This window comes from Seriola aureovittata, chromosome 9 (genome assembly GCF_021018895.1).
Source record: "Seriola aureovittata isolate HTS-2021-v1 ecotype China chromosome 9, ASM2101889v1, whole genome shotgun sequence".
NCBI lineage: Eukaryota > Metazoa > Chordata > Actinopteri > Carangiformes > Carangidae > Seriola > Seriola aureovittata.
Genome location: NC_079372.1, coordinates 6,976,136 through 7,001,638, shown reverse-complemented (window position 1 = coordinate 7,001,638; position 25,503 = coordinate 6,976,136). Strand labels below are relative to the sequence as shown.

Here is a 25,503-nt window from a genome sequence, read left to right as displayed (position 1 = left end):
AACCATGATAATTATGATTGATGACTACCACATGTGCATTGTGTCGGCTGGCGCTGTGACGTGCAGATATTTTCAACGCAAATAAACGGCCACAAAAGAATTGAGAAAGAGAGCGGTTAAAGATTTTGCAGGCTCCGCAGCGTAGGGGAGTTTCAAAATTAGAATTGGGGTTTCTGTGTCCCCATTTTATGGGCATCTCTAATGTCTGAGTGTGTGTGTGTGTGTGCGCGTGTGTGTCCTGTGAGAGAGACTGTAAGTATGTGTGTCAGTATCTGTGTCTGTGTGTGCAGTGCAGTATTTTTTCCATTTATAGGTGGCTGCGGTGTGCGTGGTAAGATGTCTGTCGCTCATTTTCACACCCCTATTGTTTTCCAGTGAGCCTGCAGATGTGGTGGGTACAGTCCCTGGTTGCGCTTTCACCACATCATACATGGACACTGCCGGGGCATGGCAACGGATTGCTCTGTGGGTCTGTGTGTGTGTGTGTGTGTGTGTGTATGGGGGAGAGAAGTGAACTACATGTGGTTTCTTCTCTTCATTTTTCCTGCAAGCATTCAGTGGGGAACTATCCTGCCCTATCTTGGCCATCACGGCGTCAAGAAAGGAGCCTGATATTGCTCGCGGAACAACACATCTCTCAACCGACAAGAGGCACACAGGCCGTCTGGTCCCCTCAGATCTCTGTCTGCCGCTGAATGACGAACTGAAGACTCCTGAGCAGCATTAGGAAGAAAGGATGCAGACATGGAGACCCATGTTCATCCCTCAACAAACACGCTCACAAATGTGCCTCACAACTTTTCTTTTTTTATCCCCCCTTTGCTCTGAATCAACAGAAGGACTGTCAAAGCCTCGGTGATCTCTTCCTGTTTCCCGGGGGGGAGGAATTCGATTTTCATGAGCGTTCATGTAATTTGTGTGTTTTAAGTACAGTGGCTTGTGTGAAATTGAGGCCAATACTGCAGCAATTGGAGGAGAAAAACGAAATGGACATTTTCCCATTCCTATTCCCTCCATTGTTCTGTGATTTGCAGATACACAATATGTTCTGATAGATGGTTTAGTATTTCCTCTCCGAAGTGTGTGCATGCTTATGTGCATGTGAATGTAAGAGAGGAGGCTTTGGCATGGGAACAAAGCTAAAGCACTAGATATTCGACTGCTTTATGCTGTGATTAATAGAGTAACCATGGTGGGGAGCTTGTCTTAAGGGGGGAACGGAAGCATGAAGAAGCAGAGGTACATTTCCATTCATCGGCCTTGGCCCTTTCTCTCTCTTCTGCCACTCTATCGCTCACACTCACTCTTTCTCTCCCCATCTCCGTTTCAAATTTCGACCAGAGCATGAGGTTACACAGTTACAATAATGTGATTTATCATATTTCCTCTTCGCCGTCAACAGAACTACTGAAGTATGTTATCGGTTGTGTGATCAAAGGCAGTGTGTGTGTGGGTGTGAATGCGCCCCTAGCTCCATTGTAGCCAATTTCAAACTGGAAGCATTTCTGACAAGAGCTGGTGATTTAGCGCAGCAAAACAACTGGCCACATCATATGAAAAACACCCCTGTTTATGTTCAGAGACGTACAGTCATACAAACACACACACACACACAAACACACACGCGCGCACGCTACATCCACAGGCACTTATACACACTCCAGGCTCCGGGTGGCTTTTGTGGGGTGGCTGACGGACCACCCTGGTGGGTGAATATACCCTCAGACTGGGACAGATGTGATCAGCAGTCAGGTGTCTGTTTCTAGCATCACTGCTGAAATGTGTCAGTCAGACAAAGCTGAGCAGGAGCTGCCTGAGGAGAGATGACTTGATACAGTTCCATTGTCTCAGGGCAAAAAAAAAAAAAAACATTGTATGGAAAAGTTAAGTACATGCAGGTACTGTACATAACAATGCAGGCGTTGCTGCCCTTGAGAGGGATGTTGTCCATAACCCTCTCTCTCTCTCTTACATATACACATCTCTTCACCAGAGCCATACCCTGAGGTCTTCCTTCTCACTTCCTCCTCTGCTCTCTCTCTCTTTCTTTCTTCTTGCCTCCCAGTCAATCCCTTTCTCTCTCACTCAGGTGGAGAGTCTTACCAAACAAACAGCCAATAATGGCAGTAAGCTCGACGCCTTTGAAGGCGGCTTATCTGTGAGGAACATTAGAGTAATAGATCTTTAGTGGAAATCAACAACCAGAGCCTTGCCCAGAGGGCAGGAGTTCTGCACTAGCGGTGCTTGAGCCACACCTTGGCTGTCTCTTACAGTAAATATGACAGTAATGTCTTCAGTCGGATTCAGCCAGTCTGATCCTCTCCGCTTAGTTCTTTGAAACAGTTAAGGCCACGATGAAAGAGGATCTTTTATGCCACACAATGAAACTGGTAGTCAATGCTCGGGCTCCGCCTTAAAGAGGGCCTAAATGGTTGTGTGAATTTGTGTGTGTGTGTGTGTGTGTGTGTGTGTGTGAAAGAGAGAGAGAGAAAATGTGTGTGTGTGTATTGTGAGTGAGGGTGAGGTCTAAGTGTGTTTGCTTTTTTTTCTATCTGAATAGACTGACTGCTCTGGCATTCAGTTTCTCTCGCAGTCACACATGAGCTTGCACACACACACACACATACGTGCACACACACAAACACACACACAGACACACACAAAGAGTCAGGAAGGAGGGTACAATGCTGTCCTGCCCTCCTCCTTCCTCTAAAGATGTGTTTTTTTTCTCCCTCTCTCCCAGACTTCCTGGGAGGGGTACACTGCCCTTTGTGTCCGAAGGCACTCTCTCTTTATCGTTCCCTCTCTTTTTCTCTCTCTCTCTCTCTCATATTCACGGGGCACAAAGAGCGAGGGAGAGGGCGAGGAGAAGTCTTTCACCTGGACAAGGAGGGCCACGGAGAGGCCTCGGCCACAAAAGAGCAGAGAAACAGAGGGGGGGGGGGGAGAAAAGACGAGATAACAAGGCCGAAAAGGAAGATGCGTCTATGTTTTTGTGTTCCCATGTTTTGTGCCCTTTTCCGCTTGCTGCGGTTTAGCGGAGAATGACAGGCGGATGTCTGGGTGGAGAGAGCGGCTGTTTAGTCTGAGGCCATGTCATGGGAAACATATTCATGCCCTCTGGGACTTATTCATACCTCGGTATACCGCACACACACATACACACGTGCATGTACACACTCTATGTCCGTTCCTTGTCCTCCCACACACACACACACACACACACATACACACCCTGTCATGAGCAAAAGGGGAGGGGGGTGAAAGGTCAAGCACTTCAGTAATGGAACAGGAAGTGTTGGAACAGTCGGCGCTACACAACCTACAACTAACTCCAACATGTGGACAGGACTGACAGGCAGCTGTTGTGGGTAGGACATAGCTTTGGAAGGCAGAAAGGCATTCATAGCCCTGCCCATAGTCCACTAATCTGTTGTTTTGCATGTATATTTTGTCTGGCTTTCATATATGTTTGTTACATGATAAGTGCCAGAGCTTTTTTTGTTTCTCTCTAAACCGAAGCTAACAATTCGTGCCACATAAAAGAAATGTTTCAAGAACACAGGATAAACACATGCCACTGATGTGTGGAAAAGGCTTACAAATTTCACCACTTTTCCACACATCCTGAAAAGGTATCTCTTACAGAGGGTTTTTTTTTTTTTTTTTTTGCTGCACACTGATTCGAGGCAGATTCTCAGCAGTGGATACAACAGTAAATGAAACCCGATGAGTATTAGTGTCAGGCTCTATTATGACTTCATTTGGTTGAATGGCAGAAACAGGAGGACACTGGATCTAGTTAGAAGACTGCTCAAATCCACTCCTGGCTCACTCCTCCTTAACTGCTGCGCTCACAGATCTATGATCAGCTCATCTGCTCCATATATTTAACTGTACCCACGGATAACATCTAGAACTGAACTTAGATCAGCACTCGATGAAATCTTATCCCATACCAATGAGGACATGTGGCTGCTGTTGGTTTAAAGAGATTTAGTTTGGCCCCTTGCCACGCATGTAAAAAGTCCAGATTTCCTCTTTTGCTCCTTCTCAGACATGTAATAGAGACATGAGTAAGTCTGGCTGCAGTTGCTGAGGCTCTGCAGTGGCCGAATTCCCTCCAGCCTCCCTTCACAGCAGATGGAAAATACACCTGTGAAGTCCAATTGTAGCGAGAAGTAATACTATTGCCTTATGCCACCAGTCAGTGACCTGACTGCTGTTTCTGCATTCAGGTCAGTTAAACGAATCCTCCGAAATTAAGACTTCTGAAAAAAGATTTTATCATTCTTTCTCTCCCTTCTACATTCATCTCTCCACCTTCTGTTTTCTACATCCCATCTTCCATTTCCTGGACATTCCTGTACCATTACCCACATTTGGCTATGCTATATATGTGTGTGTGTGTGTGTGTGTGCGCCCTGAGGTGTGTGCACATGTGTGTGACATTTAAGTGTGTCTGCGATTGCTTCTTTGTTCCCTTTAGCTAACTCCCGTCCCAGTGGCCCATTCTCCCGACCTAATCCCTGCTAGCGTCGCTGTATCAGCACTGCTCTGTGGGACGCTTTGATGCTGCACAGGGAGATTGGATAGGGCATTAACCATCATTAAGTCAGTATGTGCATGTGATTGTGATTGTGATTGTGAGTGTGTGTGTGTGTGTGTGTGTGTGTGTGTGTGTGTGTGTGTGTGTGTATATCTGTATCCAAGCAAGGATATGTGTACCTATATTCATACTTGTGTAATGTCTTTCCTTGTGTGTAATGTGCACATAAGGGTCTTGTGGGTACATGGGTGTGTGTGTGTGTGTGTGTGTGTGTGTGTGTGTGAGAAAGAGAGAGAGAGAGTGTGTGTACGCTGTTGGAAAGGGCATTAAGTATCATTAGATTTCTTACTAGTCATCACCTGCACACCGCCAGCCCCACATGAGCCACTTTAGTCAGCAGGCCTGGCCAGCGATCACACAGATACGGAGACAGAGACAGACAGACCCATGTTGAAGGAACTTAGAGAGCTATGTCTCACACACTTTGCAATCAACACTCGCGTAAACATTCTCATTTATGCATATAGCTCATAGTTTTTGGAGATTATTGAGTTCATTTGAGTTATAAAATTAGGTGAAATAAGAAAGACCATTTATTTATTTATTTTTGATCTAAACAGCAGCTCAGTTCTGTTTTCTCTTCATTCTTTTCTCAGCGTTTTAGTACCAAAAATACTTTCTGCGTCGTTAACTTTTAGAATTGTTCAAACTAGCCGTTATATAGAGGCGGGAAAAGAAAAAGGGTCAGGGTTAGAAGAAACAGACGAGATGAGACAAAAACATGAGACATTTCAATGAAAACAGTTTTAAGATGATTGTAAAAAAAAAAAAAAAACTGTGGGAGCCTCATGCCAACTTTGAGGAGCAACAACAGCAAAGAGGATCTTCTGTCATTCGAGCTGCAGTAAACAGCGTCTTCTTGCAGCAGAAAACGGAACAACTTGTGTGGAGACATAAAATCCTAAAGTTGTTTTAAACCAAACTGCTCCGTTTCAGAAAATGTGGTGAAAATTGATACGACTAGTCTAAAGCATGTTGTATCCGACCATATGTCTATACTGCTAAAACATAATAGCTCGCATGGGTCATTGGTGCACATGTGTATAGATGTACACATATGAATGTATATGCACTTGGACATTTAGGGACATTTGTCGTGGCCTGGCCCAGGATAGGACAATGCCTTCTCTGTAGTGGAAAAGAGAGGGCGAGTGCACTTGCACAGATTCATGCACACACATGCACTCACGCACGCACACACGCACAAACATTCCCATAGATTCCCAGGGTTGGAAAGGGGCTGAATAGGAATCTGGGCCATGCAGGCATTCTGAATCCTCTCAGTCAGAAGCAGCCCTTCACCCTTCGACCACACGTCACAGAGAGCACATTCCTGGCCCCCGTGTCATACTTGCGTCACGCTGGTATCACACGAAACATACGGATTCACATATTCTGTCGGTGGGCATGGGTAACCACTGCTGTTTTTAGTCCACATAGGCTTGTGACATGCAGTCCAAAGACATACTCCGCTTTACTTCCCTGATCCTCCTCCACCCTAGTTCCCTTCAAGATCTTGTGTCGTGATTGCTTTCTGCTGTTTTCTAAAGGACAGGATATGGAGCGGTAGAGTAACACTATGGCCTCTGTGTCTTCCCTGCCTGCTGATCCTGAGGGAATCGTCATTGTTTCCATTGTTGTCTTCTACCTGCCTACCTGCCGTCTGTCCCTGAGCGACATTTAAAAAGCCTCCCAGGTTGCTCTCAGGAAACCACAAACCACTGCACTATCCAACTAACTGCCTATCCCTTCTCTCCAACACCCTTTTGGCATAAATATCACTTTTGTTGCAGGCGGAAGTGGCTTTTTTCTGCTGGTGGTCACCGCAGGGCCTCCAGGGAATCTAGGAGAGAGCTGAGGAATTGACACTTTGAGGCAAACACTTCAAGTTTACGGGAAGGAAGGAACAAAAAGAGAGAATGAGAGAGCAACTTTTGAAGCGAAGCAGAATGACTATGATCGCATGTGTCACTGTTTTCTTCCTCTGTATAATCTGAGGTACGTAACTCTCTTCTCCAACTCTGATCACAGCCGACAGTTTGTTGGCTTGTGGCCAAAAGCACCCAACCTCTCCCCCACCCCCTTACCCCCGACACACATGAATACACACACACACACACACACACACACACACACCTTGAAAACATTTACACCATTTGGCTTAGGTACACACCCTTCACTTTTCTCAGCCTGCTGCCCTGAGCTATATGCATTCATTTTGAATTTCTAAGAGGCACATAACACATCAGAGACTGAACATTTGCACTTGGTGCTACATGACCAACTTCAACACCTGCTCTGAAAACGCACACACACACATACACTCACACACACACATACACATACACACACACACACACACAAGCACTTAATGTATGGATTCTTCTTCGAACTGAAGGAGGCCAGAGGAAACAGGTGAGGAAAGGAGAATAGGTGGGGGGGAGAAGGATAGACAGAGAGAGGAAGGGAGGGAGGGGAGTGTAGTTGAGGCGGAGGGCTACCATAGACGCCTGGAGCCAGGACACTGATGCTGGAGCTGATAGGCGCTGTATAGAGGACCCTCCACTGACAGTACACATACACACACACACACACACACACACACACACACACACACACACACACACGAGTTCTCTTTTCTCTACATTTCTCTTATTTTGGTTCATTCCTTCCCCCCATAATCCTCCTCCCCCCTCCATCCCTCACAATTTCTCTCTATTCTTGTGTGTGTCTCTCTCTCTCTCTCAGACATGATGTTTACAGTGTGACCCCCGGTCTCTCATGATAGGAATCATTCCATCAACATAATGGCTAAATAACACGCACACGACTGTTACAGTCACGGCCACCAAAAAGAGGCAGGATGTTGTCTCCTGCATGTGTATGTACAGTATGTGTGTTTGTGTTTGTATATGTGTGTGTGTGTGTGTGTTTGTGTGTTTGTACTCCTGCTTTACCTCAACCAAGTCTTCAAAATCTTGCAATACAACTTTTTCTGTCACCAATTTCTAATCCTCACCTTTCTCCTTGTCAGTTTTTTTCACCCCTTTTCTTCATCTTCCCTTCTTCTATTTTTCTTGCTTCACCTCCACTGACTTGAAAAAAAAACCCTTAGCAGTCTGGGTGGTCCTCACACACACACACACACACGCACACACACACATGCATGCACGCACACTCACACACTCCTTGGTTTTCCTCTGTCTGGTAATGCGCTAGCTGCGGTTTCCTGGCCTCGGCCAAAACACCGTTAGAAGTTCACCGCGCTCACCGCTACCACAAAGCATCACCTAATCGCTGCTCAACCCCAGCCCCAGACTCACATACGAAATGCACACACACTCTTTTCCTCTTACGCACCCATGCGCACACGGTGTAGACCGCTGAGGGAGGTGTGAGACGTGTAAACATGAGCACCTGACAACCTTCCAAACTGAAAGTACAGGATGTTACACCAACTGGATCATGAACATATCCATTATTTTCAACATGATTAAACATTTCTTTTAAATAGGTATGAGTCTAACAGCCTGACAGACAGACCTACTTATTGTGTGACTGTGAAGCCATTTTTTATGACAAGTTACTTTGCTTGCAGCTACACATAAAACAGCAACGATCCCCGATGTAGATACAGGACGCAGTGTTCTCCCACTCAACACACATTAACACATATGCACACAGACCCTTGGGCAGTGTCTTTCCTCTCTAATCTGATATCAAAGAGAAAGGCTTTCAAAGCATCTCACATGACAGCTCATTTCATGCGTTGCCCACGGAAACGATTATTGTCATAAATCTCTACCCACTTTGCTCTTTGAGTTGCTCGAAGCATCTTTGCCTTCCGAAGGGTTAAATTCCTTCACAGAGTCATCCTGCAATTCACCTCGGTGTTATGATATAATTGTTTATGTGTGAGTGTTTTTCTACCTATACGGAGGGGAGTCGCCCCTGAGTGTGCAAGTAAACATTAGAAAATGGAGTGAATCATGCATCGCCTGGATTGCCCTCTCGGCCGCTATAGCACGTACTGTTGCGCTCACTTTGAAGAGCTCTCCGATGACACGGGTGAATGATGTCATATACTTTCACAGTATTGTGTGGATGTGGTTTGTAATGTGGACTGTTCCCAAGCAAATCCCTGTGACCTCGGCAGCCTACAGTGTGTGCTGTGGAGGCTAATCCAGCCTCCACAGCACAGCGGGGCGTGCTGGATGGTTTGACAGATCCTGGTGGGGATTGGACCGGCTCTCCGCTGTTGTAACCTTTTACACTCCAGGACGAAATGAGAAACTGTAGCCCGCTGCGCTGGGTCCTGGGTTATGTATGCATGTGGGCAGGGTTAGGGAGGGGGGATGTTGTTTTGTTTGTGTTTGATGATTTTTATCAGCGACTCAAAAGAGTAATCTGTGATTCTTGTGTGCAGTATCTTAATTTGTTGCGGCATCTCTCCTGGTGTCTAACATTCCCTTCTTCTCTCGTCTGCAGAAATGTGTGTGTGTGTGTGCGTGCGTGTGTGTGTGCGTGCGTGTGTGTGTGTGGGCGTGTGCGGTTGGTCGCTGAGTTTATTTATCTTATTCTAAATCAGCCCTCAAACTCACTAATTGGTCCAGTTCCACCGTTAGGTAACGAGGGGAAATGAACAATTACTCTTGTGTTTGTAGGGAATGATGTGTGTTTGTGTGTATATTTGTGTGTGTGTGTGTGCGCGTGCACATAGTTGTAGTGGATAACTTATAGATTTCTACAGAGAGTCTCAGGTCATCACTGTTTTTATTTTAAGGGGAGGACCGGGAGTCTCAACACTGGTACTCCCAGGTTCATCCCCCCTTGTGTGTGTGTGTGTGTGTGTGTGTGTGTGTGTGTGTGTGTGTGTGTGTGTCTGAGTGTGTGTCTGAGTGTGTGTGCTGGCTTAGTTGTGTGACATGCCCCGTTGTTGGACCAAGTGCCTGATGTTCTCATAGGTAGAATGGTTCCTGGATGGAGTTAGTAACCATATTTCACCACCATAAACTCTGCATGTGTTTTAACTTTCAAATGAACATTGTGAAATCTGGCTGTGGCGACAGCTGAAGAGTCAGGCATCATTCAAGCTGTCGAGCTGTCTTTTATGTGTCTCTTTAAAAATCGCTCGCTACATAAACTGTTGATCTTTCCTCACTCCCTCTGAATTCTGTCCCTCCACTCTTGTAATACTTGTGGAGCCCCTAGTGAGCAACTGTTCTATCACACCCTGTTTCCTGGATTCAACTTCTATCGCTTCAATATCAGTTATCACAAAGTGTCTCTAATCTGTCCTCAGAGGCTTATGCAGTGAAGCAATTTAAAAGATCTGGCTGTAAGCCACAGCAGGGTGGTGTAAGAAACTGCTCAGATCTCTTCTCTTTTACATAATACCCTTAAAAATTCCTAAAAAATCTAAAAATCATAAAAAATAATAAATGATAAATAAATGAAGCCTTAAAATTAAGTTATCAAACAAAAAAAACTGAATTAGATTCATTTTCTGAGTCAAATCCCAACAATTCCTCTCTGTTTAACCCTTGAGTTTTGGTGTCATAGAACAGTAAGATACATGATTGTGGAATAAAACTGAAAATTAACTAATTAACCCTCAAACACATTTAGACATCTGTGTTTAAACACACAATCACATGCTTATGTCATGTGCTTATATATATATATATATATATATATACATACATACACACATACACACATGCATACATGTACACAATGGCATACACATGCGTGTACACACACACACACACACACACACACACACACACACACACACACACACACACTCTCATGCTGGGTCTCCAGTTGGCGCTCAGAAACCTGACACTGAAAGAAGTGGTCCAGTAATTTTGCTATAGTGGTCAGCACGCACACATGTTCCCACTTGGCCCTGTCCGTTTTTATCTACATGCGGGTTCTGCCGCTGTTTCCTGGTCACACATCCAACTGACTGTTGCTTTCTGCTCTATTTTTAAAAAGAGATGAAAATCCCACATACACTTCAGCAACATGAATACGAATTTTACGCTTTTCTCACTGACAAATTAATGATCAGGACTAACAGTGGGGACTCATGATTGGTTTTCATCTTTCAGATGAAACTAATTGGCAACATGATTGAATGAGAGAAGGATTCAGGATGACATGCAAAGTGCATACACAAGAAAACAATGATCGGGGTCAGGAAACAGGCCTGGAAGTGGTAAGGTGAAGACGAAACAGGACAAGATAACACAACCCGGAAGTCCCTAACTGTTGCAACAGAAACATGTTACTCACAGGTAAGTGGTGAGAGGGCTGAGGTTGGCTGGCACAGAAGATAGTCCCAACTCCGAGCAGTCCACCATGACGAATATCCCATCTTCTTCGCACTGGCACGGAGACGGGCACAGCGACGCCGCTGGCCCCTGCCTGTCTTGGATCCGTCCGTACCCCCACACTCCGGGGGCGGACCCCCAAACTCCTCCAGCCATGCACAGCAGCAGAAGCACAAGCAGCATGTCTGACTGTCCACCTGTCTGCATCTACACCTGTGGGGTTTCCTGTCTTGTCACGCTCTCTTTTGCCCTCTCTCTTGAGAGCCAGCTGTGATAACTGAGGAAGTTCCAATGCTTCTTCTCTTTACTGAGTACTCCTCTGAATGCTGCCTCTCTCTCCTGTGCAGGTCCACACTGTGAATCTGTCCCTGTCACCAGTTCTACCTCTTCATCTCTCAGCTCTATCTGCCAGTCACCACTTCATTCCCAGGGGTTCATTCCCAGGGTTGTTGTAACTTCTTTCCCGTCTTCCCTCTCACTCTGCCCTCTTCTTTCTCACTGTCTTTCTCCCCAAAACACAGTCACTCTTTCTCCCTCTCTGTCTCTCTCTCTCTCTCTCTCTCTCTCCTTGTATATTTCTCTTCCTCTCTCTGTCTCTCTCTCCTTACCTATTGTAGAAGGACCGCATGAGTTGTGAATGAGCCACCCTCATTGGCCCACAATTTAGGGATGGGCTGGAGCATCTCCGGAAAGTAGGAGGGGCCCGCGATTCTCAAACTCTTCCCTCTCTTTCTCCCTCTCTTTCTCCCTCTCTTCCTCCTTTCCCCTGTTTTACTTTGCCCAGAAGCTCTCTTGTGAGGAGAACGAGTGAGTGTTTAGTTTGAGGAAGGGAAAGGGGGAAGGGGGGGGGGTCGGGTGGCAATGCAGTACAGTGGTGTGAGACAAGATTTCTCCTTGTGGGACCTTATGAATGGAACTGAGAGAAAATGAGACAGTGTTTACAGTTGAAAGAAGGAGGAGGGGGGAAAAAAGCAAGCTCTGGAGGATAAGAATGAAGGCAGCAGAGTGTGTTTGGCTGTGTGAGAGAGATGCAGAGGGTCAGAGTGTGTGACTGGGAGTGACTGTTTTTAGGAAATTGGAATTCTGACACTTCAGCACCCCTCAGTCCCCAGAAAGAGCAGAATCCAGTGTCTCGTAAGTCACACCTTCTCAGGTTTCTGCTGCTGGAATGTCGCGATTGCACACACACACACACACAGAAAAACACACACGTATGCATGGACACCCATAGAAAATAACAGATTATGAATGACCGGCGCAAAGGAGTTCGCGTATCCATTTCACATACACACACTCCGGTCTATAGAGAGAAGAGTGTGGATTTGTGAAGAAGTGTCAGCTGCCTTGAGCTAAAGGCTGTATCTGTATTTCACAGCGCTCACGCAGAGATTTTCCACAGAATCTTGAAAATAATCTCATCCAACAGCCCTTTCTCTTATTACAGCACGTTCAGAAGACTTAATGTTCGAAATTAAAACTGGGCTTTCCATGATTCAGTAAGGGGCCAATAAACAGCAGGACAAGAATGCTGTAAAATTAGACCCCAAAAGGATGCATACAACTCTGCTTCATGTGTTACACAACCAAGCTTTACATGCTGCACACCTGTAAGTACAGGATGTTGCATAAGAGCCTAATAATGCATTCTGTAATTATGACAAATCAAAGAAAGGAAAAACTGGCTTGCCATTGAATTCAGGCCTTTTTCCCAGCCGCAAATACTAACCAGTAAAAATCTGCAATGGAGAGGGATGATAATGAATTTTTCCACTGAAAGAAACCATTACAATAAAACACTACCCACTGATAATGACAATACATTTGAGAAATTTAGCGGAAATACTAGATGGGGTTAGCATTTAATCACACATCATAACTCCAGTTTTGGTGACTTTCATGTTTTACGAAAGGGATTACATTGTCTTCAATGAGTTGATGAAATCTGACAACAACTCAGGCTCGAAATCTTTTCAAACCCCACTGGATCAACTCAAAAATGCATGGTAGTCAATGTGGACAACTAGGCTGCATTCTTAGTTCCTGGAAATCTGAGACTTTAGGAACCGTTGATTTCTTTCAGCAGCAGCAGTATGTTATATATGCACGCAAATGCTTACATGAAAAGCCAAGACCAAAGGTCCAACATGTAAATTTATGATATAAATTAGACCATGAACAAAAAAAAAATGCATGGCTGCAGAGAAGCTGGACCTATAATAAGTGCACACCATGCTATTTGAAACATAGAACAACCCAGATAAATGTCTTTGCACCCAGTTTGAGTTTGTCTACCCCTCTAGCCGCTCTGTCTGTTGCTCCATCCCTCTTCTTCTCTGTCTTTCTTTCTCCACCATTCTCTGTAGGCTGAATAGTTTCTCATTAATTAATTAACATTCCTATGCCACTGTGTTTTCTGAGGGGCCTTTGTTACGGCCCCACAAAAACTCTTTCAGAGCTGTTCTTCACACAGTCTCTCTCTCTCTCCCTCTCTCTCCCTCTCTCTCTCTCCTCCCTCTTTGTAGTAGTATGTAGTAGTCTGTTGTTGCTTCCTCTGTCTATTGACCATAAAAGTGATGTTTTATGGTATTTTTTTTTCCTTTCTCTTCTCACTGCTTCACTACAGGAACACCTTGCGTGATCTTACTGTCCACCCATGTACAGCACACTCACACACACATGCACATATACACAAAAACACGCACATGCTATTCATACACCTGCAAACTCCCACTCCCTGGGCTCTCCGCCTCTCCCCTTCTTGCGCGCAGAGGTCTGTCATCTTTTTAAATACTCTTTAATTGTCTGGCCCTGGGGGAGCCCTAAAACACACTTACTGTAAAAACCTGCATGTCTGGTCTCCTGCCTGTCTCTTTCTCCGTGTGTCTCCTCCCCTCTTCTTCCTCTTCCTCTTCTTCTTTTTCTTCTTCTTCTTCTTCTTCTCACGTGTTATCCTTCTTTCCTTCAATCACAAACACGCAAACAACCATGCATGGTGCTCCGTACTGTTAGAAAAGTAAGCTATGTATTTGTTTTCATTGCACCTGTTCTGACGCAGTTGTGATAGATGCGTGCAGGGTCAAACATGAGTCACTGTAATCCAGTCTTCTCGAGAGAAGAAGGGAGAGAATGCAGTACGCAGCTTAAGGATAGTTGTACTTTTCTACTTTTTTAGATTAGAATAAATCAATTGATGTCTCTAGTCTTCTTATTTGTTGACTAAGCAGCAACTGCACTCACACAAAGAGTCTCACTAAACTGTATTACCTTGCTAAATATATTTTCTTCTTGATTGAGTGTTTACATTTGCTGTTGACAGAAATAGTAATTGATTGTTTAATCGTAGTTTTTTGAATGAATTTTTGTCAGAAATTGTTAATGCTAGACTATTTTGTACTAAACCCACAGCAACGGAGGTGTATGTCCCGACCTTCGATCAGAGCTGCTGCTTATCCCGTAGCATCAGCAGGTAAGCTGAGCACGCAAGATACTTTTTGGTGACATGATCGATTCATCTACTGTGCAACACTCTCGTGTGTTATATTTCATAGTTAATACTAGTTTGGCCCATCAGCGGAAATTATATAATGCAGCATGACATTGTGATGGTATGCTGTGTTGATGTTGGGGTTTGGTCTGGTGGTGCTCACTTGTAGCACGTATTATGATAACATGTTCTGGAGCTCTGTATCTGACTGGAATGTGTTATGTCATTTCTAGGACTGCTCACTGTGTTAGTCGATGAGAAGAGTCTTGGTTGACCAAGTTTGCATCGGTCAGTTTGTTGTAGGAAGAAATCAAACTCCGCAGGAAGTGGCGACACTCAGTCACTCAGTCGGTCAGGGACAGACAACATACACATGGCTGCTCCCTGTGGTTATTAGAGAGTAATGTGACCAATCGGATTTGAGAGGATAAAGGTCGACCTTAAAGATCATATCATTCATCAAACACAAACATGGTTTATCATTTGAAACATAAGTAGCCCGTTGTTTGCCACTTAGCATAACCGCTGTCCTTGCCAGTTGTTCTGACACATTCAGAATCATTACTGCTTTCGTTTGTGTCATTAACAGGCAGCTCGCTTAAATATTACATTTGAAAGGCTCATTATTAGGGTATATATATACATTATATATTTAAATAATTTAATTAATATCAAAAATGTGTTACAACAATGACTACTAGTCGACTGGGATAATCTTTGGCTACGGGGCAGCTTACTTTTCCGTAAAATAAATTCCAGTAACTTTGGGGCCAGCACACACAACAACATCTTGACAACTTGTCACAATATGCCCTTGTCTTATTTCCCAGCACAGATGCACATCAGTCCTTCAGAGAAGCAGCAATTTTATCACATTCGCTTCCCTGACGAATGGGATAGAGGTCCAGCAGCAGCACTTCCCAGCCCTTCCCTGGAACTTGCTACTGCTGCTGCAGCTCTGTGATGCATCTGCTGTGCGATAAATGCATCAAACGACGTGCGGCAAAAGACGTGAGCCTCCTTTATTTGCTGTGTGCTGCACTTAAGTGATAAACAAGCTCTGTGTGTCAATAATGTATGAATTACACATCCCTGACAGTGGATCATATCAAATTCTGCTCAGACACACACACACACACACACACACAGTTGTTAGCAAGAGTGCACACATTTGTACATGCCGCTGCAAAAACTATGCATGCACTTATATTCTTTCCCTCTCTCTCCTTCCTTCCTTCTCTCTCTCTCTCTACTCACACACACGCTATCAAGCAGTCTGCATCAGATCAAAGCCAGTGCTCTCTCTCCCCCCCCCCCCCCCCCCCTTTGCTGTGCTCTCTGGGCTGTAAACACTATCCAAGCAACGGCAGCCTTGAAGACACAAAGACAAGTAGCTACCTGACACCTGACACTAACTTAAGAGCACTCACCGTGGTGTACCTGGGAATAAAGCACGCGCATGCACACACACACACACACACACACACACACACACACACACACACACACACACACACACACACAAGGCTACCTGAGCTCCTTGCAGCAAGAAGAGTCCATTCTGGGAAAGAACAGAGAAAGTAGCCGTGCAAACCCCCCCCCCCAAAAAAAAAAAAAAAAAACACACACTCCATCCCACCTCACCTCCTCACCCCGTATCCCCTAACCCACCAACACCTCGACACACTGACATAAGTGTGTGTATATTTGTGCACACCTGTATGCGCATGTCGACAGACGCATGTGCTCACAAACCTGCCTGTGTCTGTATTCCTGCATGTCTGAGCTGTGCAGGCAACTGAAGGCTAACACAGGTATACTCAGCGGAAGCAAGTGAGACGCAGTGGGTCGCCGGTGGCGGCAACCTAGGTGTGTGCTCTGGCTTTTCATGTGAAACCACCTGAAAGCCAACAAAAGGTCCTTCTCCTTCACTCCATCCCTCCCCCCTGTCCCTCTCTTCCCCTCTGCATCTCACAGTACAAAGGAAAGGAATGAATGAAAGAAAGAGCAGCAGAGGAAGGAGGATAAGGGAATGAGGATGCAAGGGTGGGGCATGGGGGGGTGTAGAGGAGGGGTTGCTGGCGAGTGAGCAAAACAGGGGTGGTTGAGGTATTTTCCTGTGTGTTTTTATGGAAAAGTAGTAAGCCTCAAGGCATGTGGTTAGTCATGGAGTTCAGCAAAGCACTGGAGTGAAAGAGATTGTTGTTGGTTTGTGTCACACATTAGGAAATATGCATTTCAGCAGTGTTGTATCCTTCATAGTAATCCAGATAAATTCACCTTTAAAATGATGATAGCTAGGATGTCCCGTTATATTCAAGCAGTGGATTTTTTATGTGTTATTTTCATTTCACTACCAGAGTTATCTTCGTCTGCAGCTAACAGCACTAAACAAACAGGACAGAACACATACTTAGAAATTTTAGACAACAGTTCATCGTGCACACCGTGTCAGCAATAAATGTAAGTCCAACTAGTTAAAAGCAAAGTTATTTGTATACAAAGCAAAAATAGTCAGTGGTTACAGAGTAGGGTAGCTTTAAGCAGAGTTTTCAGTTTGTCTTGAGAGCTAATAAATGTGACTCGTTCTGATTTCTGGTAGCACGTTTTACACAGAATGCTGAAATGCAGTGCAACAAAAGAGCGCAAAACTATCTCATGATTTTACCATATTCTCCAAATGAAGGTCGGGTGAGTCCTTTAGAATTCAATACACAAGACACAACTTTAAATATAATCTGTAATATATGTTAAAGCTGAGAAGATTGTGTTTATTTTGACACATTTTCACATCTCCATTAGCATAACATGAAAATATTTTATTTATGTAACACATGATATCAGAATTAAAAGGGGGTACATTAGTAGCAGTATTAATCACATAATCTACTGACAAAGAAATTAAAAGATTAAAAAGTTAAAACAAGAAAAAAAGGAATTTGGACATTAACAAACATACTGTGACAAAATGCAAAATGCTACACTGTAGCTTTGATATTTTTTACACTCATTGGTGCAATAACTAACAACAAACCCCAACACTGCACACAGAAGCAAACAAAGGAAGTCAAATTATTCGTACTTGAAATATTTAAGTTGAGAAAACTCGAAAATGTATCTTGTTGAGTAATAAACACACAATGCAATACATTTATCAAAACAATAAATATAGAACATTCAATGTGACATTCCCTTCCAAAAAAAAAAAGTTGTATTTTATTTCAGAGCAGGCTCTTCCTACACTTGGAAGCTGATTTTGTAGATTTTGGATGCCGGCTCACCTGTACCCAGTTTCTGCATCACCTGCTGAATGAAATGAAAACGTTTCTGATGCACGTTGGGTACTCCAGGTGCAGTTCATCGGAGGCACGACAGGATCCCTGCTTTTAACAGGTCCATGCGAGAGGAAGCCAGGTTTTGGACCTCATCTCAGTCAGTATCCTTGCACAGTGTAAGAGAAAGGACATTATAATGTCAGTCCACCCAAAGTTTAACTTTCATTTAAGCACGATCTGACTGGAATAATTGATTATTAAAAGCTCAAAATATAAAATAAAATAAAATAAAATAAAGCTAATCACAGAGCAACTCAGATACTGACAACTTGTCCACATTAATGTATGATAACGACAGAAATGCTTAACTTATTTACTGAAATATGTTGATTTTAATTGTGGAATGTCATTCAGTGACTTTAAAATTGAAACTTAATGTAATTTTCAAACACAATTTTCATGATATAAAAAAAGATCAAGGGAGAAAATTATGGAAAAAATGTTAAATATAGAACATGACAGCATTTCTGAGTATGAAGTGAAGAGAACATGGCAGTTGTTTTGTTTGTCTTGAAACAAGCACTGATCATGCTCAAACAAGTTGAGTGAATTAGCCAATTAGAAGCTGGCAGAGTGCTATAGTGGTGATAAAGGGGTGTGGTCCAGGATAAAAATGGATGTATTTAAGTCTGATCAACTCAAAGATACGAGTGAAACAATGAATCCTTCATGATACTGCAATATACTAAGACTGGTTAAGTAATGTGATCAAGCTCAATATTTTTCAACTGTTTAAGTAGAAACAAAATCCAGGCTAACTGTTCACTTTCCTTTTCATCAAGATACTGTATCTCTCAAGCAGAACTTACTGTCGTACCAAGACAAAGCATTCTTGTGTTTTGATCTCTGCTCTGCTTGTTTTCTCTGCAGTGACAGTTTGATATACGAGGGTTAATATGGTGAAACAGACTGACTGAAGCAGACAGGTCTGCACCTGTATAGTGCCAAAGAGAGAGACGCTCCACTCTGTTTGATGCTATTCTAAGCGACGCCACCGGCGCTGCAATCAGGGGGTGTGTGTTTTTGAGTGAGTTTGTAGGTGTGTGTGTGTTTGTAGGTGTGACTGTTAAACCTGTACACCAAATACCGTCTATAAAAAGTTTGTTGACCTAGTAATAAGGCAGCGATTACTGTGGCGAGGACTGCCTAATCATGCCTCTGTATGTGAGTGGAGTTCTGCAGCAGTAGGAGTGTGTGTGCGTGCGCTTGTGTGTGTGTGTGTGTGTGTGTGTGTGTGTGTGTGTGTGTGTGTGTGTGTGTTCATGTGCACTTGTGCATGCATGTGTGTGAGTGATGCATGTTTGTGCCGTCTTTGTAGTCATACCCAGTTCTGCATGATAGTATCAGCCGTGTCAGTGTGGAGGGAGACTGATGTGGAATGTTAACAGTGACTGAAAGTATTGGACTGTCTCCATAGAGTCTCGTTCATGCAGAACCTAGATAGGACTGGCAGGAGACTCAACACAATGTAGTGAGAGATGAAGAGAGGAGCTTTATTATTGTAGGTTTCACACCAGCATCAGAGAATCCCACTCATCTGAAAAGTACATAGCAGCGGCTGAAAGATTACAGCTATTAAAACAGAAATTAGGCACCTGGGAAGTATGAAACTTATCATCACTGAAAGCATGATTACAATAATCTTATTATATATATACCATTATGCTGTGTGATCTGCTCTTTATGGGATCCAGAGTCGAATTTCGAAATTAGGTGATGAAATGGCGCCATCTTCAGCCAAAAGACGGAATAACATCGGTGCAGCAGGTCAGGAAGTAAACAACCAGCTGATGGCGCGACAACCCTCTAGTCTCACTGTAAGATCCAAAATACACTGAACTGTTAAAACTCCCATAGTATTGAGCTTTCAAGATTTTGGCACAAGTTAAGATTCATATTCTTCATGAATGTCGGCAAATGAATATGCAGCTGAATTCACAGGAAATACAGTCCCATTGGACACTGATAGGTGCAGCAGCTCTCTGAACTCTCATGAGATAAGTCTAAAGTCTCTGCCATCTGAGATCGTTTCTATATGTACTTAGTTGGTGAGATTATAAGAATTTACGGAAAACGTGCAGTATATCCAACCAAGTACAGAGTACAAAAGTACAAAAACACGTGTTCTCGCATTTCTTTTCACGCACTTCTAACTGCAATGTGTAAACTGAAAACAAACTAAAACTATAGTGCTATTCTTTTTAAGTCAGTATGAAGATCTAAATGTGTACTTGTAAATTGTGGAGATTATCACCATACAATCTGAGTCACCAGTGAATGTGAGTCACGCATGTGCCAGTTTTATAGCCAATTTGCGTGGTAGACCAATAAGAGATGAAGATGAGCAAATTTAAATTTTTCCACCGCCTAACCAGCTAACCCCCGGGCACGGTCTGACTGTCTTGTCACTTTCCAATAGTGAGTCAGCGTTGCTCAGAGGGTGTATTATAACCTCTTGTATTATAAATGCAGCAATGGCTGATAAGAGTGATAAGTAAATAGCTGTTAATGCTAGCGCTGGCCATGTAGGGCTAAAAAAATCTAATTTCAATTTGGCTAGGTTGCTTTAGACTTCAGCATCGAATTAGCTTATTTACATAAAACCAATATACTTTGCTTTATAATCTACAATATGTAATGATTCGCTGACTTGTAAAGTACATTAGAAACTGAACAAATAGAAGAAACAGAACAGCCGGCACATTAAACTGTGGTTCTTTTTTCACTTTTCCTCTGTAAAAGTTAGTGTCTATAGAGAGTATGAGATTAGAATTCAGACTGGACAGTACAGCAGTTAATACAACAACAAGTCATATGATCATTTCAGCAGTTCTTCTCCTTTCTTTGGATCTTTCTATAATAAAATTCTAGTTGTGATCTAATCACACAGACATCGAGTACTTTAATTAGCGTGTTAGAATTTCTGCTCAAACAACTGCAGAAAACGAAGCTACACAACATTATCCTGCTAAATAAACTCAGACTAGGTTCCTATTGTCTTCTGCCTACTGCTTATTCTGTACTGGACTCACTGTCAGCTGTGGTCCTGAACTCACTGTGCTGCTCTGCTCCTGTCTGTGGCCGAGCAGGACCGAACCAAACATTGTTTGCTGGGGAGACAGGGACACAGAACCAGAGTGGGCCGCACAGTCTGCTCCACTGGGCTGACCACCACGATACTGCGATATCTATCTCTCTCCCTCTTGCTGTCTCTCGCCCGCGGGGCCCAAGAACTGGTCTGGCCCAACAGAAATCTTTGTGCCTTCCGATTAGCCACTCCATGCCTGACATACACCAGACTTCATAGAAAACAGTTCAAAGTCATAGTAAATGATCCAGATCCAGATCTGCCCCAAAATGTAATATGCTCTTCCCTGCCCCATGCCCCATCCCTCCACCAAGTTTGGTGCAAATCAGTGGACTACTTTTTTGCGTAATCCTGCTGACAAACAAAAACAAACAGCCATAATTGAAGACATAACCTTGGCTTAGGTAATAAAATTGCTCACAAGTCTCAAATCTTGAGTTCGAGTCAAGTTTCAAGTCTTTTGAGGACAAGTCTCAAGTCAAATTTCAAGTCACTGCGTGTGTGAGAGCGACTCCAAGTTGCAAATTCGAGTGCTCATGTGGGCTCAGTAAAACACACGCCACCAGATCTGATGATGAGAGACACTTGGTAAAAAGCCAATGTGCCTTTTTCATGGATAGGATTTTGTCAGAGGTGTAAATAGTAAAATCAATGATCACTTAATTCCATTACAGTTGCTGCTTCATTTTCAGGTCCTGCTATTGTGCATGCGGACTCACTGTCACACTGTCATGATTTACGGGGGAAAAGTGCAGTGATTAGTCGAGTCAAGTGGTCAGGTAATAGAGTAGTAATACAGTAGTAATACTGTTAATAGTGACTCTAAACAATGAACTGGGAACTACAGATAGTTTACTTCCTCCCAAATATACATGATCTACTGTTATGTCCACGTAACTGTTAGATTACTGATCCAATTTACAGTCAAGCTGAACTTTTTATAGACCCCAACCAATAAGTCATCGGGCCAGTAATCAGCAGATGATTCAGCTTCAGCTTGCTTTAGATTTATCAGTATCTGTGTATCAGGTGGCAGATGAGTAAGCAGACATTGCGGTGCAGAAATGCCAAATATGGCATTTGTTTGTTACCGTTGCATAATCATTTCACAAGCAAATACTGCCAAGTTTATTTTTCAACTCTGTCAGTATATGTTGTGGTCACAACTTTAGGGATCCTCATCAAAACATGTTTCGTATTTATGTGAAAAAACAAAGAATATCCATATATATAGAATAAATGAGTTTAACTCCTAAATATTAGTAGTGTTATCTGCCTTAAATATGCTGATTCAGTCAAGTTATATTTATTACTGGAGACAAGAAAAGTTGCCTAAGTTTACCACTATGGCAGGTTAGATAGACATTAGTTGGTGTCCACACCTGTGATTTTCCTTTGCTCTAATATCTCTTTCCCTTTAGTCTGAAGGTTTTCTCTTTCTGCTGAGGAGGCATTTTCTCATGCAGTGTGATTAGGGTCTTTTCTTAGGAATACTTCAAGATGTATTCATTAGCATCATACACAGAAGTTGTCACTCAGACAGAGAGCCCCTTTCCGGTTCCCGTCCATCAGATTGCAACAGGTACGTGTGAAATTTTGACAGCGAAACTTCACACATACTTTGCAGTAAATCAACACGTTTTAAAAGGGTATTCTTTAATACAAGTTTACTCTTCAGTATTAAGGAGTTAATAATGATAAATCAAATCAAATCACTTTAAGCCACTGAGATTCAGTGTTGTAAAAGACTTGAACACGAAAAAGTCCAAGACAGGTTAACATGCTTTATAAGAACTGTAGTTACTCTTCTGACGCAATAACTCAGCGACTGCAAATCCAGCACAAAAATTCAAACCACAGGAACTCACATTCCCACGAACACACACTGCGCTTTCATTCATTCTGCTGACCACCGGCCAATGAAGATTTCAGCAAAGGAGAAGTGAACATCCAATAGTCATTCAGACAGTGTTATGGTCTTCTGTGGAAAGAGGAAGCCTTTCCCCTGTCATGACATCACAAGCTCTCTCAAGGGCAGCCAAGCTAACCATAAAGTGATGCACATTTACTGACACAGGTATCCTGACTCCATTGGACACTCCTAAATGTGCAGAAAGCACAGCATGAAAAACCCCTACTGGAAATAGTTTCCATGGATTTAACGTGAATCAAATAAAACTGTTGAGTGCATTGTTGTAATATGTCCTTTTTGGAATTTTTCCTTCCTTTTCTCATGACTATTTCCCAAGACTTTATGTTTTATCTCTTCTTTGAATGAGACCTCGTAGGTCAGAGACGTGAACCAATGTCAGACTTAAGCGGTCAATTTGAGGATTTTAGACAGTTTGACAAAAACATGAAGTAATTGACTTAACACGAAAGACTCGAAAGCAACACTAAACATCTTAGACATCTTATATTCTGAGCATATTCCGGAGCAGAGCATTGTATAGTGTACAAGGCCTAATTGAGGGACATTAGCACTTTCATTAATGAGCTTTTGAAGGAATTTTTGTAACTTTATGGTAGGAGTTCTTTCAGGTGTTGACTTTCTCTTGTTTTCAATTGTTATTGCTTTATTCATTTCTTTATATTGTGAATTTAATTTTTGATATCTTTCTTCATTTATACAATTTTCTTATAATACTGAGCATGGAAGTTGCTCAAACCAACCATAACAACATAAAAACTTTCCTCTTCCCTCATGAGTTCATGACAACAGCGAGTACTACTGCTAGAAGCAGAATGTACTTTTTCAGAGGGGAGTTGCCTGATGACTACAGGAATGTCTTTAGGCAACATCTGAAATTCCTACCACTCTAATGCTTCTAATGCTGGGAATGGCGCAGCGAAGAGGTTACCAAAATCAGCTCCCAAGCACTTCCAAGATAATCACAGGTTCTTGAAAAAGAGGCATAAAGGGAAGAAAAGTTATCGTGGGATGAATTTGAATTGATGCATTTTGCATATAATCTTTTCATGTTCTGTTTGCACTACATGATTTTAAGGCATGTTAGCAGTATGGTCCTAGGTAACGATAATGTTGAGTTGGTCTATAATGTTGGTTCAGACTGAAATATTTTAACAACTGTTGGATGAACTGCCATGAAATAGTTTACAGTAATTTGTGGCTCCCAGGTGAGAATCCTAATGACTTTGCTGATCCCGATTGTTTTTGTTCTAGCACCTGTACAGGGTGAAATGTTGTGACAATCTATTGGATAGTTTGCCATGAAATCTTGCACAAAATGTTCGCATGCTTACAAGCTAAACTAAGATGGTAAACACTGCGGATGAATGCTAAACACCTGTATGTTCGCATCGTTAGTGTGAGCATATTAGCATGCCAGCTTTATTGAATAGCTCAAAGTTTGTTTTTAAATTCAAAATCAGTCAATTGTTGCTTGTTTGTTTTGTTGTTTGTCTCTATCAAGGCTGTTACAGTAGAACAAAGTACAAACATAACACTAGCTACAGTGTTTTTCTGTTGGGAACTGACTGACTGGGTCAGAATTACTTGTGTTTATGACCTCACACAGTAGTAGATCATGTTTTTTTTTTTCATGTTATAGTATCAGTATCATTTACTGCATTTAAAGGGCAGAGGACAGCAAAACATTTTATTCTGTAATGTTAACATCATAGTTCAAGCACCATTGCTTTCATATACCATGCAAAGCGGGACAACGGACAGATGTTACGTGTGAGTTTGTTGCTAATGAGGCAGCAAGTTCAGATGTGGGAGGTTGATAGAAAAGACAGCTATTGTTTTCGTCTACCCTCCCTTCATGACAACAGCTGCGGAGTGGAGGTGTGGGCCTCCAGCAGGAGGATACACAGTGATCTGGTCAAGCTGTACAGAGGGGTGTGTGGGCTTTCGTCTGTGCAACAGGGACTGGTTTCAAAATAGCTCATCAAAGACCCTCAGGCCCTTTTATTGTGTTCTTTGGAAGCAAGATGGAAAATCTCTTGGAGATGTTTTATTTAAGCCTTCGCAGCGGAGATAAAATTTCACTCTCTCGCTTGTAGGCTCTCTTTGTCTCTGCTTATCTCGCTATGAAAGCAGATGATTTATGTACAGTCTTCGCACTCGAGTTTATGTGTTATTCCGATAAGGCCCGTGGGTTTGTGTGCGTGTGTGTGTCTGTGTGGTTTATGAGTGTTTATTGAGACCACAGATTGCAGGACTGCCTACTGGAGGACACAAACAGTGTTCCGTGGGAATGCAAAGTCCCACCAGTTCCCAATCCTTATTTCTTATCTCCAGCATTCCCATATGAGTGATGTATATTATTCTCCTGAATCAGGATCACTTGTTAGTGACCATTTGCAAATGACATACATTTATGTGCATGCTGCAATATATAAAATTTATATTAAATATATAAATTGCAACTTGCACAAACGCATAAAAAAATATAAAACTAAAGTGATGAAGTTTACAACTTGGAACCAAACATATTAAATGAGCAAATGAATAGGTTAAATATTTACAGTGGAAATGCAGAGACAGTGAAAGTACAGAAAAAGAAAGGGAGACAGAAGCGTGTGAGAGCAATAGAGAGGCGGTGGAGGTTGTGATGTTGGGGGTCAACCTCAGGTTTTGCATACCAGCTCACGTCTCTGACACACAGTACGTATGCAAGCGC

The 25,503-nt window shown here is 42.9% G+C and overlaps 1 protein-coding gene across 1 annotated transcript in view; it reads right to left on the bottom strand.

Annotated features, from left to right (window-relative positions):
• LOC130174424 (leucine-rich repeat-containing G-protein coupled receptor 6) overlaps nt 1-11,577 on the bottom strand; it is a 37,354-nt gene extending 25,777 nt beyond the window's left edge. The window contains exon 1 of the mRNA XM_056384229.1: nt 10,910-11,577. Within this exon, the coding sequence (XP_056240204.1) occupies nt 10,910-11,154 (245 nt within the window). The 5' untranslated portion in view covers nt 11,155-11,577. The remainder of the gene's footprint in view (nt 1-10,909) is intronic.
• Between the last annotated feature and the right edge of the window lie 13,926 nt (nt 11,578-25,503).